General features: G+C 44.4%; 1 protein-coding gene across 1 annotated transcript; it reads right to left on the bottom strand.

Moving 5' to 3' along the window:
* Positions 1–615: 615 nt before the first annotated feature.
* LOC148216166 (protocadherin-8-like) lies at positions 616–20,062 on the bottom strand. Its single transcript, XM_088139515.1, has 5 exons — positions 18,971–20,062; positions 17,645–18,934; positions 15,744–15,811; positions 13,938–14,068; positions 616–734 (listed from the first exon to the last, which is right to left on the bottom strand). Exons 1-5 carry the CDS (start codon positions 20,060–20,062, stop codon positions 616–618), a joined length of 2,700 nt encoding a protein of 899 aa, XP_087995641.1.
* Positions 20,063–21,011: the final 949 nt, after the last annotated feature.

The raw sequence follows: 21,011 nt of genomic DNA, 5'->3' as shown, positions 1-21,011 counted from the left end.
AGAGTTGGCAGCTGATCTTCCATAGAGTTATTTTCCCATCTTTGTGCTATTGTGGAAGTTGTCTACTGTAGAAGTTGGTTAGCTGCTATTCTAAATTGGGTGACTGTCTGTAAGCAAGAACAAGCGTACTACCCAAAGCATGTCAAACAGAAGTGTTGTCCAACAAGGCTGTAGATCATGGAAGATCAGTGGGACCGCCAACATACAAAGCCAACACAACTTGCTGATTCTAAAAGTTAACCAAGAAACACGCTGCTGGGTCAAAATAAAACTCTAACCAGCCTACCTTCCCGTGGCCAAGACGATTTCAGGAAATACACTAAATGGGATTGTCTCCTGTATGTCTCCACTAGCAGAAATTTTTTAGGAAATGTTATTTCTGAACACAGAGCTTCCAATACGGTAGGGTAAACTGAGAGGCCGAGAACAATATCCCAGAAGAAGGCAGTGGAAAAAAATAATATGGATGTACGTCCTTGAAGTCACCAGAAGTCAAAGTTGACTTGAAAGCCTTACTGTTACCTCAGGCCAGAGGATGCTTCTGCTTAGAACTGTAAAGGTCCATCTGAAAGTACTTCATGGACTTCTGCAATTCTTTCTAGAACTGGATGAATATCACTTTTCTAGGAGATCGGTCATTACCAACAAGGCCTCTGTTTTGTCTAGACTGAGCTGCAGTTTATTGGGTCTCATCCAGTCCCTTACTGCAATCACCTCCACTTCCACTATTTCACCTGGATTTGATGGAAAAGAAAAATAGAGTTGTGCCATCAGCATACCAATGGAATTGCCCTCTGGATTTCTAAAAGACCTCATTTCATGATTTCATAGAGAAAAATGCAATCAAGTAGAGAAAAATTCCCCCCTCGAGGCCTTCTTTAAGAAACCACAAAAATTATAATACACAAAAAGAAGAAAAAACATTAAAAGTGTTTTTAATTACTTTATTGAAATGTAAAAAAACTATTACCAAAAAGTGGCCAAAATACAACAAAAAATAAAAACTTAGTGTAGTATACTATTATAACAGCAAATAGTTACAAATATATATATATATTTGTTGTATTTTTTGTTGCATTTGAATAATATTTGAATAATGCAAATATTATTCAAATACATATATATTTCAATACATTTATATGATTATCTTTTTTTAACCTACAGTATTTTGTATATGTGAGTCCCATATTTCATTACACTTGTCCATACAAAGTCTACCTCTGTAGACAATCCGCTCATAAGTGGCAAATGCAATCAGGTCTTCAATCCATTGAATAAATGGGGCCATAGATTTATCTTTCCAATGCTGCAATATCAGTCTTTTGCCCACAGTAAGGGCATGGAGAATCCATTTATGTTGTCCGGTTGTCAAGTTCCATGTACTAGGTATATAATTCCAAAGAATATTATCCTCTGAAAATTTTAGCTTTTGTTGCACAATCATATTTATATAGTCCACTACTTTCTCCTAAAACTCGGTAAGTATAGGACATTGTAGAAACATATGCTTTAAAGAAGCATTGTCTTTATTACATCTCCAACAAAATGCTGCTTTTGACAACTTTTTTCTATACAAACGTAATGGAGTCCAGAAAATCCTAAATATTATTTTTTGTTGTATAAGTTGTAGTTTAAGGTCCATTGACACTCTTGCTATAGAAGTTAAGACACTCTCCCATTGTCTAGGCAATATAGAAATCTCTAATTCTTTATTCCACTCATCCCTTAACATCTGCATATCAAATTGATTTATTCATAACAAATATCGATAGTTCTAAAGGATTTAACAAGTTGTTCTAGTATCTCAGGTGTCTCAGAAGCTGAAAATGCTGCTGGTCCAATGAAGTTAACAAATGTTGTAGCTGTAAATATTGCCATGAGGATACATCTGATAGACGGTATTTATCTCTTAACACAGCATATGTTAAAAACTCATCTTCATCATCTATCAGTTGGTCCAAAGTAAATATCCACGCTTCCATCCAATTTTTCCATATCATCATATTTTCCACAATTTTTAAAGTTGGGTTTCCCCGTAAAGTCTATTTGGCATGGGAAAAAGGGTCAAATCTTTTCTTTTATTAGATATTACATTCCATAGCTTTCTAAGTGACAAAATTGTTTCCAGAGATATTAGAGTTCTGTTGTATTTAGATCTTAATACTGTTCATCCAACCAAAGATGCTACATATGTATGTTCCAATATTCCCCAAATCGAAAAATTAACATCAATTCTTGGCCTCCAGTATTCAATACACAATTCAATAAGTAAGCTTGATGATAGCTCCAGATTCAGAAAACTGGATCCTCCCTCATTAATTGGTAACTGCATTTTCTATAAAGATATTCCCAGAATCAAAGAACTCCACAGAAATTTTCTAAACAAGAATTTATTTCCTGAAAATATTTCCAGATATTTGAACAGGAATTCCTCTCAGAATATAAATTAATCTGAAATAATATTCATTTTGAGACCATTCACCTTTCCCCAAAGGGTGAGGTTTAATGACTCCCATCTATTCGTATCTAAAGAAACCTCTTTACATATTTTATTTATATTAGATGTTACTAGTTGAGTTATATCTTTTGGTATACACATACCTAAATATTTAACAAATTCGGTACAAATATGAAATTGGTATTTCTTAAATGGATGGGTAAATTTTCACCTACTAGCATCAGTTCCAATGGAGGTGATTTAAACCCTAGGCAACTACAGCGAAATGAATGAAATGAATTTTGAGCACATCAACTCAACAAGCAGTGACATTTCCTCCCCATCCTACAGCAATCAACCACCCCTTAATCAGAGCTATATCCTCATCAACCAGAGTTCAATAAATAGAGGGAAATGACAATCTCTTCCCAACCCAAGGAGCCTTCCCATCACAGAGCTATCAACGTCACTGGTCATGCAGCGAGCGACCAACCCACAGATACGGCGGAACCACCACCTTAACTGCCAAATACCAAAACGAGGCATTGGTCATTTGCAAAACAACAGCCACCCACAAAACCACCCCGTCCAAGTGTGCAAAGCCAGAAAGGCAGTATACTCCCAACCAATGAATAAGGATCACTTGTCCAACACTCCTGCACTTACGAAGTTGCCTGCCAAGTAATAAAAACGTGCAACCTGAAAACCAAGCTCAGAGAGCTCCAATGATGCAAATTCCTCAAACGAGGATCGATGCATCGCACTGTTGCTTAACCAGACTAGAGAATTAACATGTTTTCATAATGCGTCAAGCTATAAACTAACCAAATAGGCCCTCCCAATTCCTAACCAAACAAAAAACTGACCAAACTTACGATATTGTGTGAATGTGACCACTAGGTCAGGAACAGATCTAGTTAAAGCTCTTAAACCATGAGGTTTGTTACAATAACCTGTGTATAGATGCTTCTCTAATATCAAGACTGCTTCAATGAGGGTAAACCATGCATCTTCATAAAAGGCCGCTCTTCGGAATGACTTCCTATTTCAGTGTTTTTACATAGCAAAGTTGTACTGTATTCATTTTGCTAAATGTTAGCACCACAGAGACGAAACCCTGCCACCTGATCTCTACCTGAATCACAGCTCCAGTGATTTCTTTAATGAGGGGAAAATATATAGAATAGTTTGGGTTTTTCTTTTTTAAATCCAGGTTAATGCTGTCTTCAGCCTGCAATTATACAAATAATCTAGCAACTGTACAAAAGCAATTGTATGGTCTGGAGCTACTCATACGATCTGCCCAAGGCTGCCTTAAAAAGCAATACAAATACCAATACTGTAATTAGTTCTGGTTGAAAAGGAAAAGCACTGAACCAGTTATGAAAGGTAGGTTAAAAGGTGGTGTCATGTAATGATGGGGATCTAAAGCAGCAATTCCATTGCATAGTTCAAATCTAATCCCAGGTCAGTGATTTTTTAAGCATATTTTTAGTCTTTTGTTTGGGAAAGATTGAGAGAATACAACACATCAAAGATATTTTACATACAGTGTCATAATGGGCATTTGATTACTTATTAGCTTTTGAACTCTGTAAGGGGGGCAGGCCAATGGGCGTTTCAGTCTACCCTGAAGCAAATTGCTCCTTTTAATTTACTATATTTCTATTTCAGCCTTCCTCCAATCAACTAGGAAGGAGATGAATGGATTGCTCGGCCAGAACAATTAAATCTTTTTCTGATTTATGTGCATTTGAACCCAAGACTTTCTCATTTATGCCCAAACCTCTGTCTGGCAGACATCAACCTGCTCCAAAGGTAGACAATCTGAAGATCTCCAGATCTTGGTAGATACGAATTGACACCCAAAGATCTGGAGGATACAGATCTGCCATGGCAACAGATCAAATAGTAAAATCATGCGGGCTACACCAGTGAATCTCACTCAGCTACAAAACTTCATAACAGTGGGTCGATACTATTTTGCTGTTGATTTCCTTCTATGGAGCAGATATCCATTTTATAACACTGGTTTCAGCAAAGGTGATGCCGGTCAGAAAAAAGTTAAAATATAAGGCTAAATAAACGTGAGGCTAAATTGCAGGATTCTAGGCAAGTTGGACTTTCTGGCCTTCTGCATAAGATTATAGTTTAAGCCCTAAGTATGTCAGGTAGAACGGAAGGGAAAGAAACCAGGATTGTGAATAGGCAGAGAACTCAGAAGCATAAACAGTAAAAGCCCCAAGAACTTGCAAGGTAGAAAAGGGAGTCAGGGACAGAAGAAAGAACGGGCCTCTCAAGCCAGCAAAACAAAGGAGTTTCTCCATCTCCAGCAGAAGGCTACTCATGAGCAATAGGTAACAGCAGCAATGTCTCACACTGGGACCTCACTCCCTGCAGCTACAAGGGCAATGGGCATTTGGGGAGGTGGGATCAAGGGATTCCAACTGGTTAGCAACAGAAAGAGAGAGGCTGGAAGTTGCACTCATGAAGTGGTCGCCCAATGGATTGGACTGGGGGTGAAGCATGTTTTGGGGCACCTAAAGGAAGAAGAACTGAAAGAAGCTTTTGTTGGCCCAGAAGGAAGGAACCTGGAAAAGAGGGAGATTGTTGGAATAGATACTGTGCTTTGGGCATGCACTTTAGATTTAAGGAGTCTGCTCAGTCCGTGGGTGACAGAAGACCAGGAGATTTATCTCCATTGATATCAATGTCATTTCATGTAACCATTGCTATTGTCTCTTACGATATTAGCAAAAGCTGTCAAAAGTTCACAACGAGAGACATCTTCCTTCTTTTTTTGTTCATTAGACAGCCCAGGAAGGAAGGAAATTGCCCCTTAGAGCTCCTATTGTTGGAACATTTGGCAGCAGGCTTGATGAAAATAAATTCTGTAAGAACTGGAAGAGACCATGGTTGGGAGATTCTCAGGAGAAGATTCAGGACCAGCTTCTGTATTACACATATAAAATGGCATGATCCTGTTAAAACACATAAATCTTTTTTTTGTTTGTGTGTTTGTCTCCATTCAGCTAAATGCAGTCAAAGAGTTTAGCGTACCTTAATTAAAATTCATAAAACCACGTAGGGACTGTAGAATAATTCCCATTTGAGATTCAGTTTTCAGATTCAAAAGTAATGTGAAAAGGACCTTGAGGGCAGTAAAGTGGATGGCATATCTTCGAAGCAAAGCCCACTCCTCAAGTTTTTCAGTTCCTACTTCACAAAGATTACACTGGGCATATTTTGACTTTTTTTTAATTCTTCAAGTTATTCAAAATTGTATTAACTGTGAATTTTTCAAACACTGTGCATTTAATTACTGTTTGTTTTGAGGATCATTAAAATTTGCTCTCACTTGAGGCATCAGGAAGACACTGATCCACCTATTAATTGATAAAAACCCTGCAGGTTATAAAAGAAGGGCCTCTAACAGGGGTTCCTAAACTTTTGGTCATCACACCTCCCTTTAGTGTCATCTTAATGTACACACCTTTCTTAAAAATCCAAACACCACAATGAATGCAAATGAACAATGAAAACAATACAGTGAAACTTTGGGGAAGGCGGATTTGTTGTAAGGTTCTTCTTCAGAGTCCCCTGGACTCTGTCTGCAGCTCCCCCAGGAGAGGTACACCTCACAGTTTGGGAAACCCTGGTCTAGAGATTGACCATCTTGTCCTTTAAATCGTCACTGGTGGGAGGGGGAAATGCACACATTTTATTTATTTCTTCAGACTCTTTGGAGACCTATTAACTTACCATGCAATGTTATTAAAAACGCTATGCCATACTTAATGAGAGCCCTGCTGTGCATACTTAAAAGTGTACTCATTGTGATGAAGCAACAAACTTTTAGCAACAAAGCTACCAAGATTACCAGCTGGAGGCCACGCTACCCACACAAATGACAAATACTCCATGCCCTGCTTGAAGGAAATTAATGAGATGGGTGTAGGGGCAACAATTCCATCTTCTGTTCCCTCCTCAACCCTGGAGTAGCTCACAGTTGAGGACAAAATCAGTCTCTGGATTGTGAGAAAAGCCCCCACCAAAAACATCTGTTTATTTTATCCTTCCTTCCCCATTCCCCCCCCTTTTTTTTTCCACCGTACAATTGAAGACATCATTTTAAACTGTAGATTCAACCAAATGCTTAGCTGAAGGGACAGCCTATTAATATAATAAATGAAGAATTAAATGGGGCTATGCGTGGCAAGATGTTTAGAGAAAACATCTCAGGGAAGGATTCAAGGAATGAAGTATCATGATTTGTGGGCTTACATAGAAATACATTCTATGGTGTGTAATGGATCTCAGATACATGTGGGAGCAAAAATGCCAAAGTAATTTGTTCAGACTTGGATTCCATGACCTTGTTTGGAGAGATACCTCATAGGCTATGAAGGACACTTGTGTAGTCTTACTAAATGGGAACAATCAAACAATTTCCCTTTCAACTCTTAAATGTTTACCATCAGGCATGCTTTTTTCTCATATCCACCTTGCAGAACAGTGCTTCCCTTGAGAAGTCCATAATGCTGGGAAAGATGGAAGCAAACCAGAAGCAAGGTGGATGGACTGCATTATAATAGCTATAGGTGCACCACTGGGAGACCTGAAGAACCAGGTTGGGAACAGATCATCCTGGTGAAGATCTACCAAAATGTTTGCTAAGAGGTGGCACTGATTTGGGGGTACATAATCAGTCAACATGTTTGCATTACCTTGATCACAATGGGCTTGATTCTGTCTTCATCCTTCTTGGAGAAGACCCATTGAGAGAACAAAAATTAAAACAGCCTTATATGGATGTTAACTAACTCATATGGATTTCAGTGATGCATCTTAAACATGATTAAGTCTGGACCCAACCCAAAGCCTTTCAATGATTCGTGCCTTTCATTTCAGCTACTTGGGCCTAGTTTACATGTGAAGTCTTACACATTATTTATTGGCTATGAGCACAGAAGTTTGTAAGCTAGAGTTCTTCATGCAAGGCATTTTCCATGAAATGATGTTGCTGTTGTGTAGGGCAAGAACAGAGAACCTCTAGTCTGAAGGCTATTTGGACTAACAGAGCCTGAGGCCTACCCTATGCCCTTTTCCCCCCCACACACAAAAAAAAGCCAAGCAGCTCAGCAATGGCAGCTTCAGTCACATCATATCTTTCCTAAGAGGAAAAGATAAAGGGGAGTTGAAGGTGGACTCATAACACAATACTGCTTTGTTCACAAACACCAACATCTGGGGAAGGTTGACAGGTGTGGTGGTAAAAGGTACCCCCCATACCCATGTGAGCTGTATTCACAACCAAGCCTTTGAGATCCCCACCCACCCCACCCCACTCCACGTCCAGTATGCATGTGAACTGCTGGAAGTGCCCTGGTAAGAAAACCTTCACAGCAAGCGGAATTGACTCTGAGTGGCAACAGGGAGAAGACTCAGTCAGGAACCAGTGGCCCAGTAAACCAGGCTGCTTCTATTCAATGACCATATCTCAAAGAGAGTATGGCTAGCGTGCTGACCCTAGTAGGAAGGGAAAAATAATAATAAGGTCACCCGGGTGGGTTTATCAAAAACATTCCAATCTCATGCTGTAATTTCCACAGTGTCTGCCTCTTTCCTTGTCTTGCCTTTGCAACGTGGTGGGCCAAAGGTTTATGCGCCCTGGTTCTGCTTTTGCTCACGGCTGCTCAGCAAAATATCAAAGCTTTGCTGGGGGTCCAGTCTATGCTGTATTATTGCTTGCATGCATGCAAATAAAATTATGTCGTATCTTCAAAGTGCTTTGGTTGCTTTAGGCAAGCCAGGTTTTAGCCACCATAAGGATAAGCTGGTGAAAGCAGGCCAAACATGATTAAAGTTTCATTCCTCTTCTGGGAGTAATGCCCCATGTCTCTGCCTCTCTCTTTACTTTTATGTAAATGAGTGATTAAAAGATGTGAGTTATGTAAATGAGCGGTTAAAAGATGTGAGTTATATAAATGAGTGATTAAAAGATGTGAATTGAATGAAGCTGAAAGCAAGATTATCTCTTTCTTTTTTTAACCTAAAGCCCTTTTGTATAGTGACATCCAAATCTATGGTTAATGAGTCATTTATTTCCCAGTTTCTATTTAATTTCAGCTGCATACTCTAAATCAGGGTTTTTCAAACTGTTTTTCAATGCAGTTCTACCAGAAACGGAAGGGGAAAAAATCACTCGAATGGTGCCAGGGGCATCCATAGCAATTTTTCTAAGGTACAGCACAAAGGGAGGGGTGTGGAAAAAATGCCACCGACACCAGTTTATGGATCAGGAGTTCTGAGATTTTTTTAAAAAACAAACAAACAGCTTCCATGGCAAGAAAAAAATTGAAAAACTCTGCTTTAAATAATAGATATTTTCCTAAAAGTACAATTTCTTCTGTGCTGTCTTTAACATGAAGCTGACACTCCCCTCTAAAAAATTAAAAACATGCATTTATTCAATGAACTTAAGAGTCCTTGTTCCATCTGGGTCCTCTTCCCTAAACTGAGACCTCAGCAAGTGATATGTTTTCTCTTCCCCTTAACAGAGATTCGGGGAGGGGGGGGGTCTATTTTCTTAATGGGAACAAACTCTTAGAAAGGGTGGGGAACAATTATCTTTGGTGAATAAAGACAAACAGGAGAGCTGACTTTCAAAACATATGGTATCTTATTATCAGTGTTCTCACGGGCTTTGTGCTCTGCTAAGAAATGTATTTCTGGTTTACATTACTTCTACAAGCTGATAAAAATATATATATTTCTTTATCTTCCCCCATTTTTAAGAGCGGTAAGGTTTTCCAGGTACACATTCCGGAATCAGTTTCCTCCTAATGAGACGATTCTGGGGATTTATTATGTCTCTGGCAATAGTGTAGGCGTCGTTTTTTTAGCTAATATTCAGATATCTAGCAGTGGGGTGAGGGAAGGAAACAGGCAGTGCTTGTCTTAAGCCAGAAATCACATTAAGTATTTTGATTCATCTCTACTCCTCTTGATTTTTCTCCGTTACTGCATTATTCAGGAATAATTTTTGGAGTCCACGTTACTCCTTCTCCCTTGGCCTGAACTGGATAATTCCCAGTAAAATCAGGTCATTGGTTCATCTTAAGCAATTGGGCTGGCCGCAGCTCTCAAGAAGCCTTCTCCTCAAGTAGCACATCGTGCCCGTTGAGAGCCTTTGCATCAGAGACGTTGGACATACCATCCCCATCTACCAAATCAAGTCCCTTTCTGGTGCAGAACAGAGGATGGAACACCTGGTGTCCTACTTTTTATCTCTATTCTGTTGCTAATATAAAGAGATTCAAGCTGGAATAACCAAATGTCACCCCTTCAGGATCGTCCATGCTGATGATCCGCAATACTGTTTCCAGCACCTCTGGAAAGTTCTGTGCGATAGGTAGACCGACAGACAGTCAGACAGATACATATTGTTAATATCAAGCTCTAAGCTCTTTTTATCTCCTGCCTGTTTCTCTCTCCTTGCCTTTTGCCTGTCCCTTTCACAAGTTCTGGTTTGGATGCTTGCTGACTTTTAATGAAGAAAGGTCAAGCTACGCTATCTGAACCGAGAGGCAAGTGCGCTCACTCCGATCTGGGCATTGGGACCAGCTGGGAACGTGCTGGATGCAAACGGAACTGGAAATCACCCAAACGACTTTGCAGCAGAACAGGGGCCCTCTCTAAGGCCTCTCAAAAAGTCATCCTTTGCCCATTTGCAAACAAGGACTTACAAGCACCAGACTGCACTGCCAAGCAAGCGTTCAGCCTCTCAGTCCTTCCCTCCTAACCACTTCTTCCAATGGAGAAAAAGAAGGAAAAGAAAGGGAGGACCATCCTTCTCTTCCTTTAATTTCCTGGCCATCCAGGGAAAAAGTTGTTATAAAAGAACATTTTTTTTTATTATTTTGATTAAGGCCCAGAGATTGCATAGGATATTGGAATAGTATGAATATAGCAACTTACATACAAAATGTACTTTTCTACATCAGCATATAGAACATGTACAGGTCTGTTTGAAACCCGAGTAACTGCCGGAGCAATGTTCAACTCTACAGTCAGATGCCACGCACAGCACCACTTCACCCCTGAACAGGTTTCAGAGACACCCTGTTCTGATAATCCAAAACAGCCACCTTAATCCAGCTGCTGAATTTTAGATAAACTCAAATATCCTGGTTAAGACAATCCAAGATGGCTGCGTGTTCCAGCCTGCAGAACATACTAACCTTGAAATCACAGTGGAAAAAGCAGATGTGCCAAGGGGGAAATAATGCTGTGCTCACCTGGTGAGGTGTCAGTGCAAACAGAGTCAGAGTATTGGTCTATGGATGAAAAACAACCATTTGTTTTCCAAGCAGAAAAAGCAAAGTCAAAATGTAGCCAGAGAGCTATCCAAAATATCTGTAAAGAACAGACCGCTGGACGAATGCTTGTATTAGTGCTATTAAGAGTGCTTTGGGTCTGAAAGCAGAAAGGTCCTCTGCAACACACAGGGCACAGTGTGACAGCTCTCTGCAACTCCTTAACCAAACACGTCTTGTGGAGGGCAACCAGGCCATCCTGGGAAAAGGCATGGTTTCTTTAAGGAGGAACAGTTGGATGACCTTCAAATTCACAGTTCTTCACAGCCCTCATTCATACATCTACCTTACCCTGGCAAGCTAGTCTCTTTCCTGATTTGCAGAGGAACAGATCTCAGGAGGAATCTCTGGACCTCGACAAAAGAGAATTAGCTCTCTGATACCAGGAGGGGGATAAAAGACAACAAGCGGGAAAAACTAGATTCCCCCCAAAGGACAACTTCCTGGCCACGCCCACATTCTATCCCGCCCACTTTGCATCCACACCCAACCCCCTGCAGCATTCACTTCCTCCCCCTCCCTCCAAAATTGACGTGCGTCTGTGGTGGTCTTCCTTTTCATCAATGGGCTGATGAATTAATTAACGTAGCAGATGGAATCTACGCACTTGCTTTCTTAAGTGTGTTCTTAAAATTGTAATAAGGGAACATTAAAGCTTTCGTATGTTTGGCTGCCACCCTCCTGTGGACACTAGACGGCAGCAAAGATGATGTTTGGCATCATCTAGTGGCTGTCTAGATTTTTCAGCCTAGGCATGTTAGGCTTAGTAGGTCTGTGACCACCAGCAGGTGTGAGGTTGCTAAATTATGAGCTCTTGACACTGAATTCCATGTTAATCTCTCCAAGCCGAAAGCGGATCCCAGAGAAAAACCAAGAGATTCAACTCTACTCTACCGAAGCCTCTTGTCCTTTCTCCCTACATCCCATAATTGTTTTGGTAATGGCCACAGTGTCAGGATTCTTCGCTAAATTTACGTTTTCAGCCACAAAGATGGTTTCGTTATTTTAACAAAGAAAGAAAGAGATTTAAAACCCTTAAGAAAACAGACCAGACACCTGAGGTACGTGTCATTTTTTTTTTTTAAATATGTTGATGCGTACCCTTCTTTATCCACTATCCTTAAAAATAATAATGTGATCACATACCATGGTTGATACACACACACACATACATACATTTGATTGTGTGCCATCAACTCCTAGCAACCTCGTAGACAGATTTTCTCCATGATGATCTGTTGCAAGCCTGCTCTTTCAAGTCTTCCAATGGTGCACCATCACCAGCATAATGAGCCCATCTACTTGGCTGATAGTTGCCTTTTTCTTTTCTTTCCTTCCACCTTTCCCAGCATCAGAGCCTTCTCCAGGGGGTTAGGTCTTCTCCTAATGTGTCTGAACTCGAATAATCTGAGCCTGGCCATTTGTGCCTCAAGTGAGAACTCTGGTTTGACTTGTTCAATGACCCACTGGTTTGTTTTCTTGGCTGTCCTTGGAAGTTTTCTCCAATACCAGATTTCAAAGGCGTCAATATTCTTTCTATCCTGATTCTTCAAAGTCCACCTTTTGCTTCCATAAAGTGCCACAGAGAAAACCATAGCTTGCACTACTCTGATCTTGTATCATGGCACCTGAACATCTTTTCTTATATACATACATGCATATATACATCTGTGATACAGTGTATATAATCTGTGATAAAACAAAGACATGTTAAAAAATACTGGTGCAGATTTCCATAGTTTAACAACATATTTACATTTTCGTCATAACTGTAAGGCACAATCCGGCCAATATGAAACATGCTTAATTCCCAATTATTTTAGCAGTTACATAATTCTCCCTCTGAATCCACATGCCTGAAACACAGTTATGTTTAACATCAGCTGGATTCTCTTCACCAGCGTTTGGGTTACAGAAAGGAAGTTTTATCAAAAACTGCCTAGGATGGCTGTAAACTTTCATCTTGCTCTGTCAAAATGACGTTGCTATCTCAGAGGTGTTCTGTGGAGAACTGCTTAATTCCTGGCACTCTCCAGAAGAAATGGTCATGGTTGCCCCTTTGTTATGTACTTGTTCACAGACCTGGTGTAGTCTTTCATTCTGAACTGGAAGACAGTCTTTGCTTTGTGTGAAAAATTCAGGGTGACAATGAGTATTCCGCAGCTGAGTAAGAGGCCTATTAACCAGGGCTGTGGAATATGAGAGAAGACCTGCATGTTCGTTGTAAAATGGAAGATGTTTCCTTCCCAAAGGCAGGTGGGCATGCAGACCATTGTAGTTGCTTGAATCTTTGCAAGATGTTCTCTCAGCAGAAGTGGTGGCCCCTAATAAGAAGTAGCGTACTAACGTTACCTAGTTAGTCAGTTGGGGAAATACCATATTTTGTTGCAGATTTCGTAGCAAAGAATTGGACATAGCATTTCATGCATGTTTGCCTAACCAAGTCTCAAGGTTTATTTACTGAAAAGCAGATCCACAGCAGGAAAGGGAGTGTTGGGAAGGAGAGGGAGGAATAGAGGACTGACAGTGAGCAAGGAAGCCGAAGGAAGGAAGCAGCTGGAGATGTGAAAAGGTAAAGTCGTCTGTGCAACAGGGTTCACCTCAGCTTCTCTTCCCGTTCTCATTTTCACCAGGGGATATACGGTACAGCGATCGTGTCCAGTTCTTTTGACAGTCAACCCCAGGGGCTGTTTCTGCTCTTAAGCAAAACCAGACCCATTGTAACCTGGAGAAAGGACTTTAAAATGTGGGATATGGTAGAGTTTTGGATCCCCGTGTCTTGGTAAGGAACACAGTCCCAACAACTTCACACCAAGAAATAACTGCTGAGTAGCTGCAACTTACCAAACTGCAAGTGGCCAAGCTGAAGATGTACCTCTGACAACCTCTGACATAAAGTATTAAATAACTGAGCCAATACAAGTTCACTCCAGTTATAAAGCTATTCCCATCCCCTCTTATCCCTTCCCTTTCTCTGTCTCCTCTGGGGAAGCTGGAATATTAGAAGCATCCATTTCTTTCCCAAAGTAATGGTCTGATGTTTTAGTTAGTCTGAATGTCATCCTGGATTTTATTCTAACAAGCCAGGAACACAAACCATGATCTGAAGTTGCTCAACTTACCATTCTGTTTCCCAGTTTTTTCTGTGGAGGTCTCTTTCGCTCCCTCCCTGCTAGTACTGAAGTCACTGTCATTGCATTCACTGTCTCCTTTCCCACTATCTTGCACGCTTACTTGGTCCAGACCTGAATAGCTACAGCGCAGGGGAGAGAGAGGGAAAGGTTAGCATCTTTTCTGCAAGGTACCTAATATGACCTGACTAAATTTCAGAGATCAAAAGTCTAAACCAGAGGTAAGTAACCTGGATGCCTTCCACGTGTTTTAGATTGCCAGCCTAATGAGTGGTCATGGGGATAGAGGCTGGAATCCAGATCATTTGGAAAGTACAAGCATCTGAAGAAGCTGGCAATTTCATCAAAATGATGAAATGAATGTCTCGACACATGGCACGTGTACAAAACAGGGAGATGTCATGATATCACAACACTTGTTTCACTTTGCTTACCCCCATGGATACCATGACGGAAAACATCAGATTCCCTGTTCCTGATGTAAACTGTTCCAAATCCCAGGAACAGAAGATGTTAGTAGAACTTGTTCACTGGAGATGAAACACTAAACCCCCTTCTTCTGCAGAGGTTTTCTCCTGAACTGTATCACCCAATCACGTGGAGGAGTTCCATGGAGCCATCAAAAGAAAGTACATACATCAATCCAGTAATTGCTTTAAACTGAACACTGGCTTTTCCCTTGGCCAATAGGGTTTAATAAACCTTGATTTTCTTCATGACTTTCTGAAACAAGACGCTTTGTTCAACTATGTTGAATTTGCAATTGTTATGGATGGGTATGTTGTAACACTCGTACACACAGACAGGTATATGGTTATTTCAGTTCGTTTGTGTGTGCTTCTGAGTCAGTTTCTGACTCCTGGCAACCACTCAGACAAGTCCCTGCAGTTTTTTGTCAAGGTTTTTTGGAAGTGGTTTGCCATTGCCTGCTTCCTAGGGCTGAGATAGAATGACCGGCCCAAGGTCCCCCATCTGGCTTTGTGCCTAAGGCAGGACCAGAACCCGCAGTCTCCCGGTTTCTAGCCTGGTGCCTTAACCACCCCACCAAACTGGATCTCCAGTGTTATGTAAATAAATAAATCTGACACATTTCTGATTTATCTTTACAAAAATCACTAGGAAAAATCCTGCCTGGGTAGAAGGGAGAACTCACCTATTTCCAACTGATGGGAATACTTATATCTGCAAATAGGTTACGGTGATACATTTTCTAAAAAGTTCAGTTTAGTAGCTGGAAGCGTATACTGTTCTTCTTCAGCTGTGTTCATATAACACCCAGAGGTAACAAGTACTACCACTGAGTCAGCTAGTTCTTGGTAGAAATCCAAGAGAAGGCCCAATTTCTACCCAACTCTTGGTAGAAATCCTGAAGATGGCCCAACTCTGGAACTGCTTACTAGACAAATTCTATCCATGGTGTATTTAATTAACACTGTTTAGCTCCTTTGCCTCACTAAGCCCGCTGGACCTTGGCCACTCCTGATTTAAAATTATTAATTAATAATTAATTCAATTAATAAAACTATTTTCCTCCTGGAATTTCAAAACATACTTTGAACTTTGCAAGGAAAGAGGTATTAGTGAGCAAGTAAGAATGAGGTGAAGAATTAAGCCTCCCTTGTTGTTTCTCTGTACTACAGTATATCCTTCTCCCAGGCTATCTCAGTTTACAAGAAGCAAATACATCGTGCAACCATTAGCATAAAATATGGATGTGACATTTTACCAACACAGGAGAAAAAATGCAAAGCAGGGAGAAATCAAAAGAATTGGACTGGCATCAAATGTTGAGGTTACCTAAAGTTTGAAGCTGATTGTCTTGCCTCCCATCCAGAAGTGGGCTCAACAGAAACAAGAATCTGAACCTATCAAAGAGAAACAAACAAACAAAAAAAAGTAGAGTTTCTTTTTTTAAACAATAAAGAAAATGACACACAATAACATGTTATGATAAGACCATGGTGGTGGACTTGAAAGTTTCCATTTATTTCTGCCTTTTTGAAAGAGCTGTAGGTATCAGCTTGAGGACTCTGCTAAATCTACATTTTTAAAATTAAATATGCTGCTTCTAGCCCTCCCACAAAGATAGTCCATACTGTCAGTGATTAGTGTCTTATAAAATCAGCAAATGTTCAAGGACACTTTCCAGAGCTCCAAATAATGGACTCGAGCAGAGAGTCTCTTTGTCTCTTTCTCCACTTCTTTCTACAACAGTTAGTTACTTAATTGGTTTATACCTTCCTTCCTCTTGCCATAGATCTGAGTGTTCTTATAACAGAATGTGCATTCTGGGAGGGAGTTCCAACTGACTCAGTAGACTTACTCCATAGCAAAAATGCTTCTGTACAGGCTTAATTTGTAGGGGGTCAGCGGTCAGGTGAACACGTGTTTCAGTTATGGATAGGGAGAAGGTTAGTCTCCTAACAGCTAAAGTCATCAAGCAAAGGCTACTAATTGCAGAGTTAAAATGGCTGAGGAATGTTTAAATTTCTAAAGTGAATGAGCCCCAGCTTGTAAAACATCTAAGATAATGGCAGAAGTCAAGGAGAAGGGACTTAGTCCTTGTCATTATCCCTGATGTTATAGCAACAATCTGTTTAGGCACTTGATCTCACAATTATGGAAGGAAATTGCTTTTCCTCACTGTCGAAATCTGGAAAATACAATAGGCATCCTGTTGGTGACAACATCATCAACATTGGTTCTGCTTTAAACAGGGGAATGTGGCTACTTCGAATTGCTGATTGGGGGTATAAATGTATCCCTATGCAAATGCATTTCCAGGCTGGAGGCTTCAATTATAAGCACAGTTCCATCAAATGGCAGAATTCAGGTACTCTTTTTTAAACAGATGCAAAAGAAAAAAGGAAAAAAGTCTTTCGCTTGGGTGTATAACTTTCCCCAGCCTGCTTCTGAATGCAGCTTTCCCTGATATGTACATTTTACAGTCATCTTTCCCCCAATATACGCATTTTTGCCATTCCTGAAGGTTTTTTATTGTAGATTCCACAGCCTCCCAAAGGGCACCAGTTAATAATTCAGGTCAAACTAACTGTTCCAATATCCCCAATTCTGGGTATCATGAGTGGGCCACAAACTGCTAGTCGCAGGGTTTGCCAAGATAGGACTGCCGATAGAATTTCCCACGGCCCTGCTGCCAAAAGAGCTTGACCAAATCTTGACTTGGAGATGGGAAAATGCTATTTAATGTTCTGATGCAGACTGCAGTGAGTTTGGCCCTTCTGGCTTTTTTGCAACTTATCCAATAAATGCAGTTAATGAACAACTAAGAGGTCTAGAAAAAACATAAATTAAGACTGATAACTTTTGGTTTGGCAGAAGATATCATGGAAAAGAGGGGTTGTAAAGTGGCCACTTGGAAGCTAGTGACTTGTAGGGTGTCATCATGCCATGAATGTGTTGTTACATAAGTTGGTGGTGTATCATCCCAAAATGATGGGATGACGCTATAAATCACTCGTGTAGAAATCGCCTTACAAACATAGACAGATTTGGCGGGGGGGGGGGTTGTTTTGCAGAAAGGTGTTGCAAAAAAATTCATTCCAAGGATGAAAAGAAGCATCATTTCTAAGGGAAGAGACTAAATCACACATTTGCACCCAGTTAGATCTGTTCATAGAAGAGGTGGGCCTTTGCGGCCAAACAGTGTCAAGATTGATCCACAGTCGAGAAGATACCTGGGAATCAGAGCAGGGCGTTTCTGTCTCAGTCGCACCCAAGGAGTCACTGCTCCCTTCTTCGGCCCCAGGGAGGGCGCCTTTCCAAGCAGAATCTTTGCTGATCGTGTTCCCCCATCGGGGGACAGGAATGCTTCTCCCTCCCTTGCGTCCCACCGGCTTACGGCGCTCCCCAGCTCGGGACCTCTTTCTGCCCACGCAGATAGAGGCTCCCACGAGGAGAATGGCTACAAGCAGAACCCCACAGCCGCCTCCCAGGACGGCGATCAACAGCAAGGACGCGTCCCACGGCTCTTCCCCGGCAACGCCGAGCTGCAGCGCCACGAGCGGTACGCTAGAGGGCAGCGTCTCCGTGCAGATCAGCCGCAGCGTCGCCGAACAACTCAGAGAAGGCCGGCCGCCGTCCTCGACGGTAACGACCAAGCGGAAAGCGGAGTCCGGCGCGGCCTCCCGCGGAAGCCTCTCCCGCAGAAAGAGCTCTCCGGTCAGCGGGTGGACCGCGAAGAGCCTGGGCTTCCCCTCCAGGAGGGAGAACGCCAGTTCGGCGTTGGGGCCGTCGTCGGCGTCCCGGGCTGCCAGCCGAGCAATCAGGAAGCCGGGCGGGGCGCCGAGGGGCAGCGGGAGATCCGCCGAGCCGTTCACCAGGGGCGGGGAGACCATTTCGGGCGGGTTGTCGTTCTGATCTTCCACCGCGAGAACGACCAAGGTGCGCTCGCAGAGCGGCGGGCTGCCGCCATCGCAGGCTTCCACCGCCACTTCGGCCCGCGGCGTCTCCCGCTCGTAGTCCAGGGAGCGCTGAGCTCGCACGACGCCGAGGCTGGGATCCACCGCGAACAGGCTGGACGCTCCCAGCAGGCGGTAGGTGACCTTGCCGTTGGGGCCCAGGTCGGGGTCAGAAGCCAGCACGGTGGTCAGGTAGGCCCCCGGGGGGTTGTTCTCCAGCAGGGCCACCTCGTAGCGCGCCTTGGCAAACCGCGGGGCATTGTCATTCTCGTCGGCCACGCGCACCGTGAGCGAGCGCACGGTCTTGGCCGGGGGAGAGCCCAGGTCCTCGGCCACCAGCGTGAGGTTGTACTCGGCCACGCGCTCCCGGTCCAGCGCGCCGGTGGTGAGGACCAGGTAGCTGGCGGCGTCGTAGGCGCGCTGCAGGGCGAAGGGCTGGTGGGGCGCGGCCAGGAGGGCGCAGCGCACCTGGCCGTTGGCGCCCGAGTCGCTGTCCGAGGTGCTGACCAGCGCCACCAGGCTCTGGGCCGGCGCCGCCTCGCTCACGTGGGCCACCGGCGAGGCCTCCTCGTCGTCGGGGCCCGCGCCGCCGCGAGCGTCCGCGCCCCCGGCGCTGAGGGCGCTGATGGCCACGGAGGGCGCGTTGTCGTTGACGTCCAGCAGGCGCACCACCACCTTGCAGCTGGCCGCCAGCGGGCTGGCGCCTCGGTCGCTGACCTGCACGTCCAGCTCGTAGGTGCGCTGGAGCTCGTAGTCGACGGCGGCGCGCAGGCCGAGGCGGCCCGAGAGCGGGTCGAGGCTGAAGAGCTGGCGCGCCTCGGGGGGCACCTGGCTGCCCCAGGCGTACAGCAGCTGCCCGTTGGCGCCCTCGTCCGGGTCGGAGGCGTCCAGGTCGAGCAGCAGCGCGCCCGGCGGCGCGTCCTCGGGCAGCTCGAGGGTCAGGAGCGCGCCGCGGGGGAAGGCGGGCGCGTTGTCGTTGGCGTCCAGCACGCGCACGCTGAGCGTGGCCGTGCCCGAGCGCGCCGGGCTGCCGCCGTCCTTGGCCACCAGCTCGAGGCGGTAGGCGGCCTGCGCCTCGCGGTCCAGCGGGCGGAGCAGCACCAGCTCGGCGCACTTGAGCCCGTCGGCGCGGCTCTGCGCCTCCAGGCCGAAGGGGCTGCCTGGCGAGAGGGCGAAGCTCTGCAGGCCGTTGGAGCCCACGTCCGGGTCGTGCGCCAGGGCCAGCGGCAGGCGGGTGCCGGGCGCCGCGCTCTCCGACACCTCCAGCGCCAGGAGGGGCTGCGGGAAGCGCGGCGCGTGGTCGTTGATGTCCCGCACCTCCAGCTCCACGTGGACCAGGCGGAAGGGCGGCGAGGACGGGCCGCCCAGGCTGAGCACGTCGAAGGCCAGCAGGCAGGGCGCCTCCGCCTGGCCGCACAGCTGCTCGCGGTCCAGCCGCTCGGCGCCCAGGCTCAGCTGCCCGTCCCGCTCGCGCACTCGCACCAGCGAGCCGTTGCCCGGCGCCTTCACCAGCCGGAAGGTGCCGGGAGCGGCCTCGACGGCAGGAGCAGGCCCTTGCAGTTCCTGGGCCAAGACGCCGAGGACCGTGCCCGGAGGCGCCTCCTCGTCCACGCTGAATCGAACGCTCTGGCTCTGCGCCCCGGGGAGAAAGAAAGGCTGGAGCAAGGCGATGGGCAGGACGAGGAGGGCGGCCATGGTTCCTTTCAAGAAGTTGGCTGAGTCCTCACCCGGAGTCTGCTCGCCCGCTTCTTCTCCACCAGCGCTGAATAGCTCTACTTGGTGTCTGCAGCTGAGCCTCTCTAGCGAGACCTTCCCCTCTGCCTTGGGATCATATGGTCCCCGGTATGCAAATGAGCCTCTGGTCCTTCATATGCAAATAAGCCCAGCCACCATCGCAGGCAGGGTTTCTTCCTCCCCTCATAATCTCTGATGATGCTTGTTCTTCCAGGCAACCTTCAGAGGAGCAGAACAGAAGGGCTGGCATAAAATGGACTTTGATGGTTTGCACGAGGCCCTCATGTTAGGATTGGGCCCAGCGTGCTCGGTAAATCATGTTATTAGCCTGATTTAGCATATTGTCGGAGTTTATTCCTCTGAGATGATTTTGCCCAGTTCAGGACTTTGGAAAGAGCCAATTGGAGGAAAAATAAGGGGTAGAAGTGTATACCTCAAAGATCTGTACAATAGCTAGGTAGATCAATAGGTCTATTAAAAGTTTGTTCCATTCCAATTTTTCATGTTCTTGATAGTAGAACTATTCCCCATTCCTGCCCTGAATAAGGAATTAGACTAGTTGACCTCTAAAGTGCCTTCCAGATCATGCATATTGCATTCCTGCAGAATAGAGCATTGTCCACTCAAAGAACCACTGATAGGAGGCTCTGTGCCAAGAGCTTCTGGGGTGGACTAGGCAGACAGCAAAGGGCCAGCCCAAGATTATTGCACAGGCTCTCCAACATGGCAATGATCGGAGTTCCAATGTATCTAGTCTGTCCTTTCCATCATAGTAATAATCTCATCCGGAGTGTAAGTAAACTGATTCAGTTTGGAATAGCGAGTCCCCATAAAGATGGTACACTGAATCTGGACTGCAGTCACCTAGGGAGCCACTAGATGTCAGTGAAGACTTTGAGTTCTCTGTATC

The sequence above is a fragment of the Python bivittatus genome, unplaced genomic scaffold (genome assembly GCF_059951505.1).
Source record: "Python bivittatus isolate LINGU-HERP-01145 unplaced genomic scaffold, Pbiv_v1 ctg000210_np1212, whole genome shotgun sequence".
Classification (NCBI taxonomy): Eukaryota; Metazoa; Chordata; class Lepidosauria; order Squamata; family Pythonidae; genus Python; species Python bivittatus.
This window is presented reverse-complemented; position numbering and strand designations above follow the sequence as displayed.

Excerpts from the sequence above, each read along its gene's own strand:
- LOC148216166 (XM_088139515.1), bottom strand. The coding sequence starts at position 20,062 with ATGGCCGCCCTCCTCGTCCTGCCCATCGCCTTGCTCCAGCCTTTCTTT. Across the intron at positions 15,812-17,644 it reads CGCCCTGCTCTGATTCCCAG|GTTCAGATTCTTGTTTCTGT; the intron begins GTATCTTCTCGA and ends TCTCTTTGATAG. Across the intron at positions 14,069-15,743 it reads CAATCAGCTTCAAACTTTAG|CTATTCAGGTCTGGACCAAG; the intron begins GTAACCTCAACA and ends CCTGCGCTGTAG.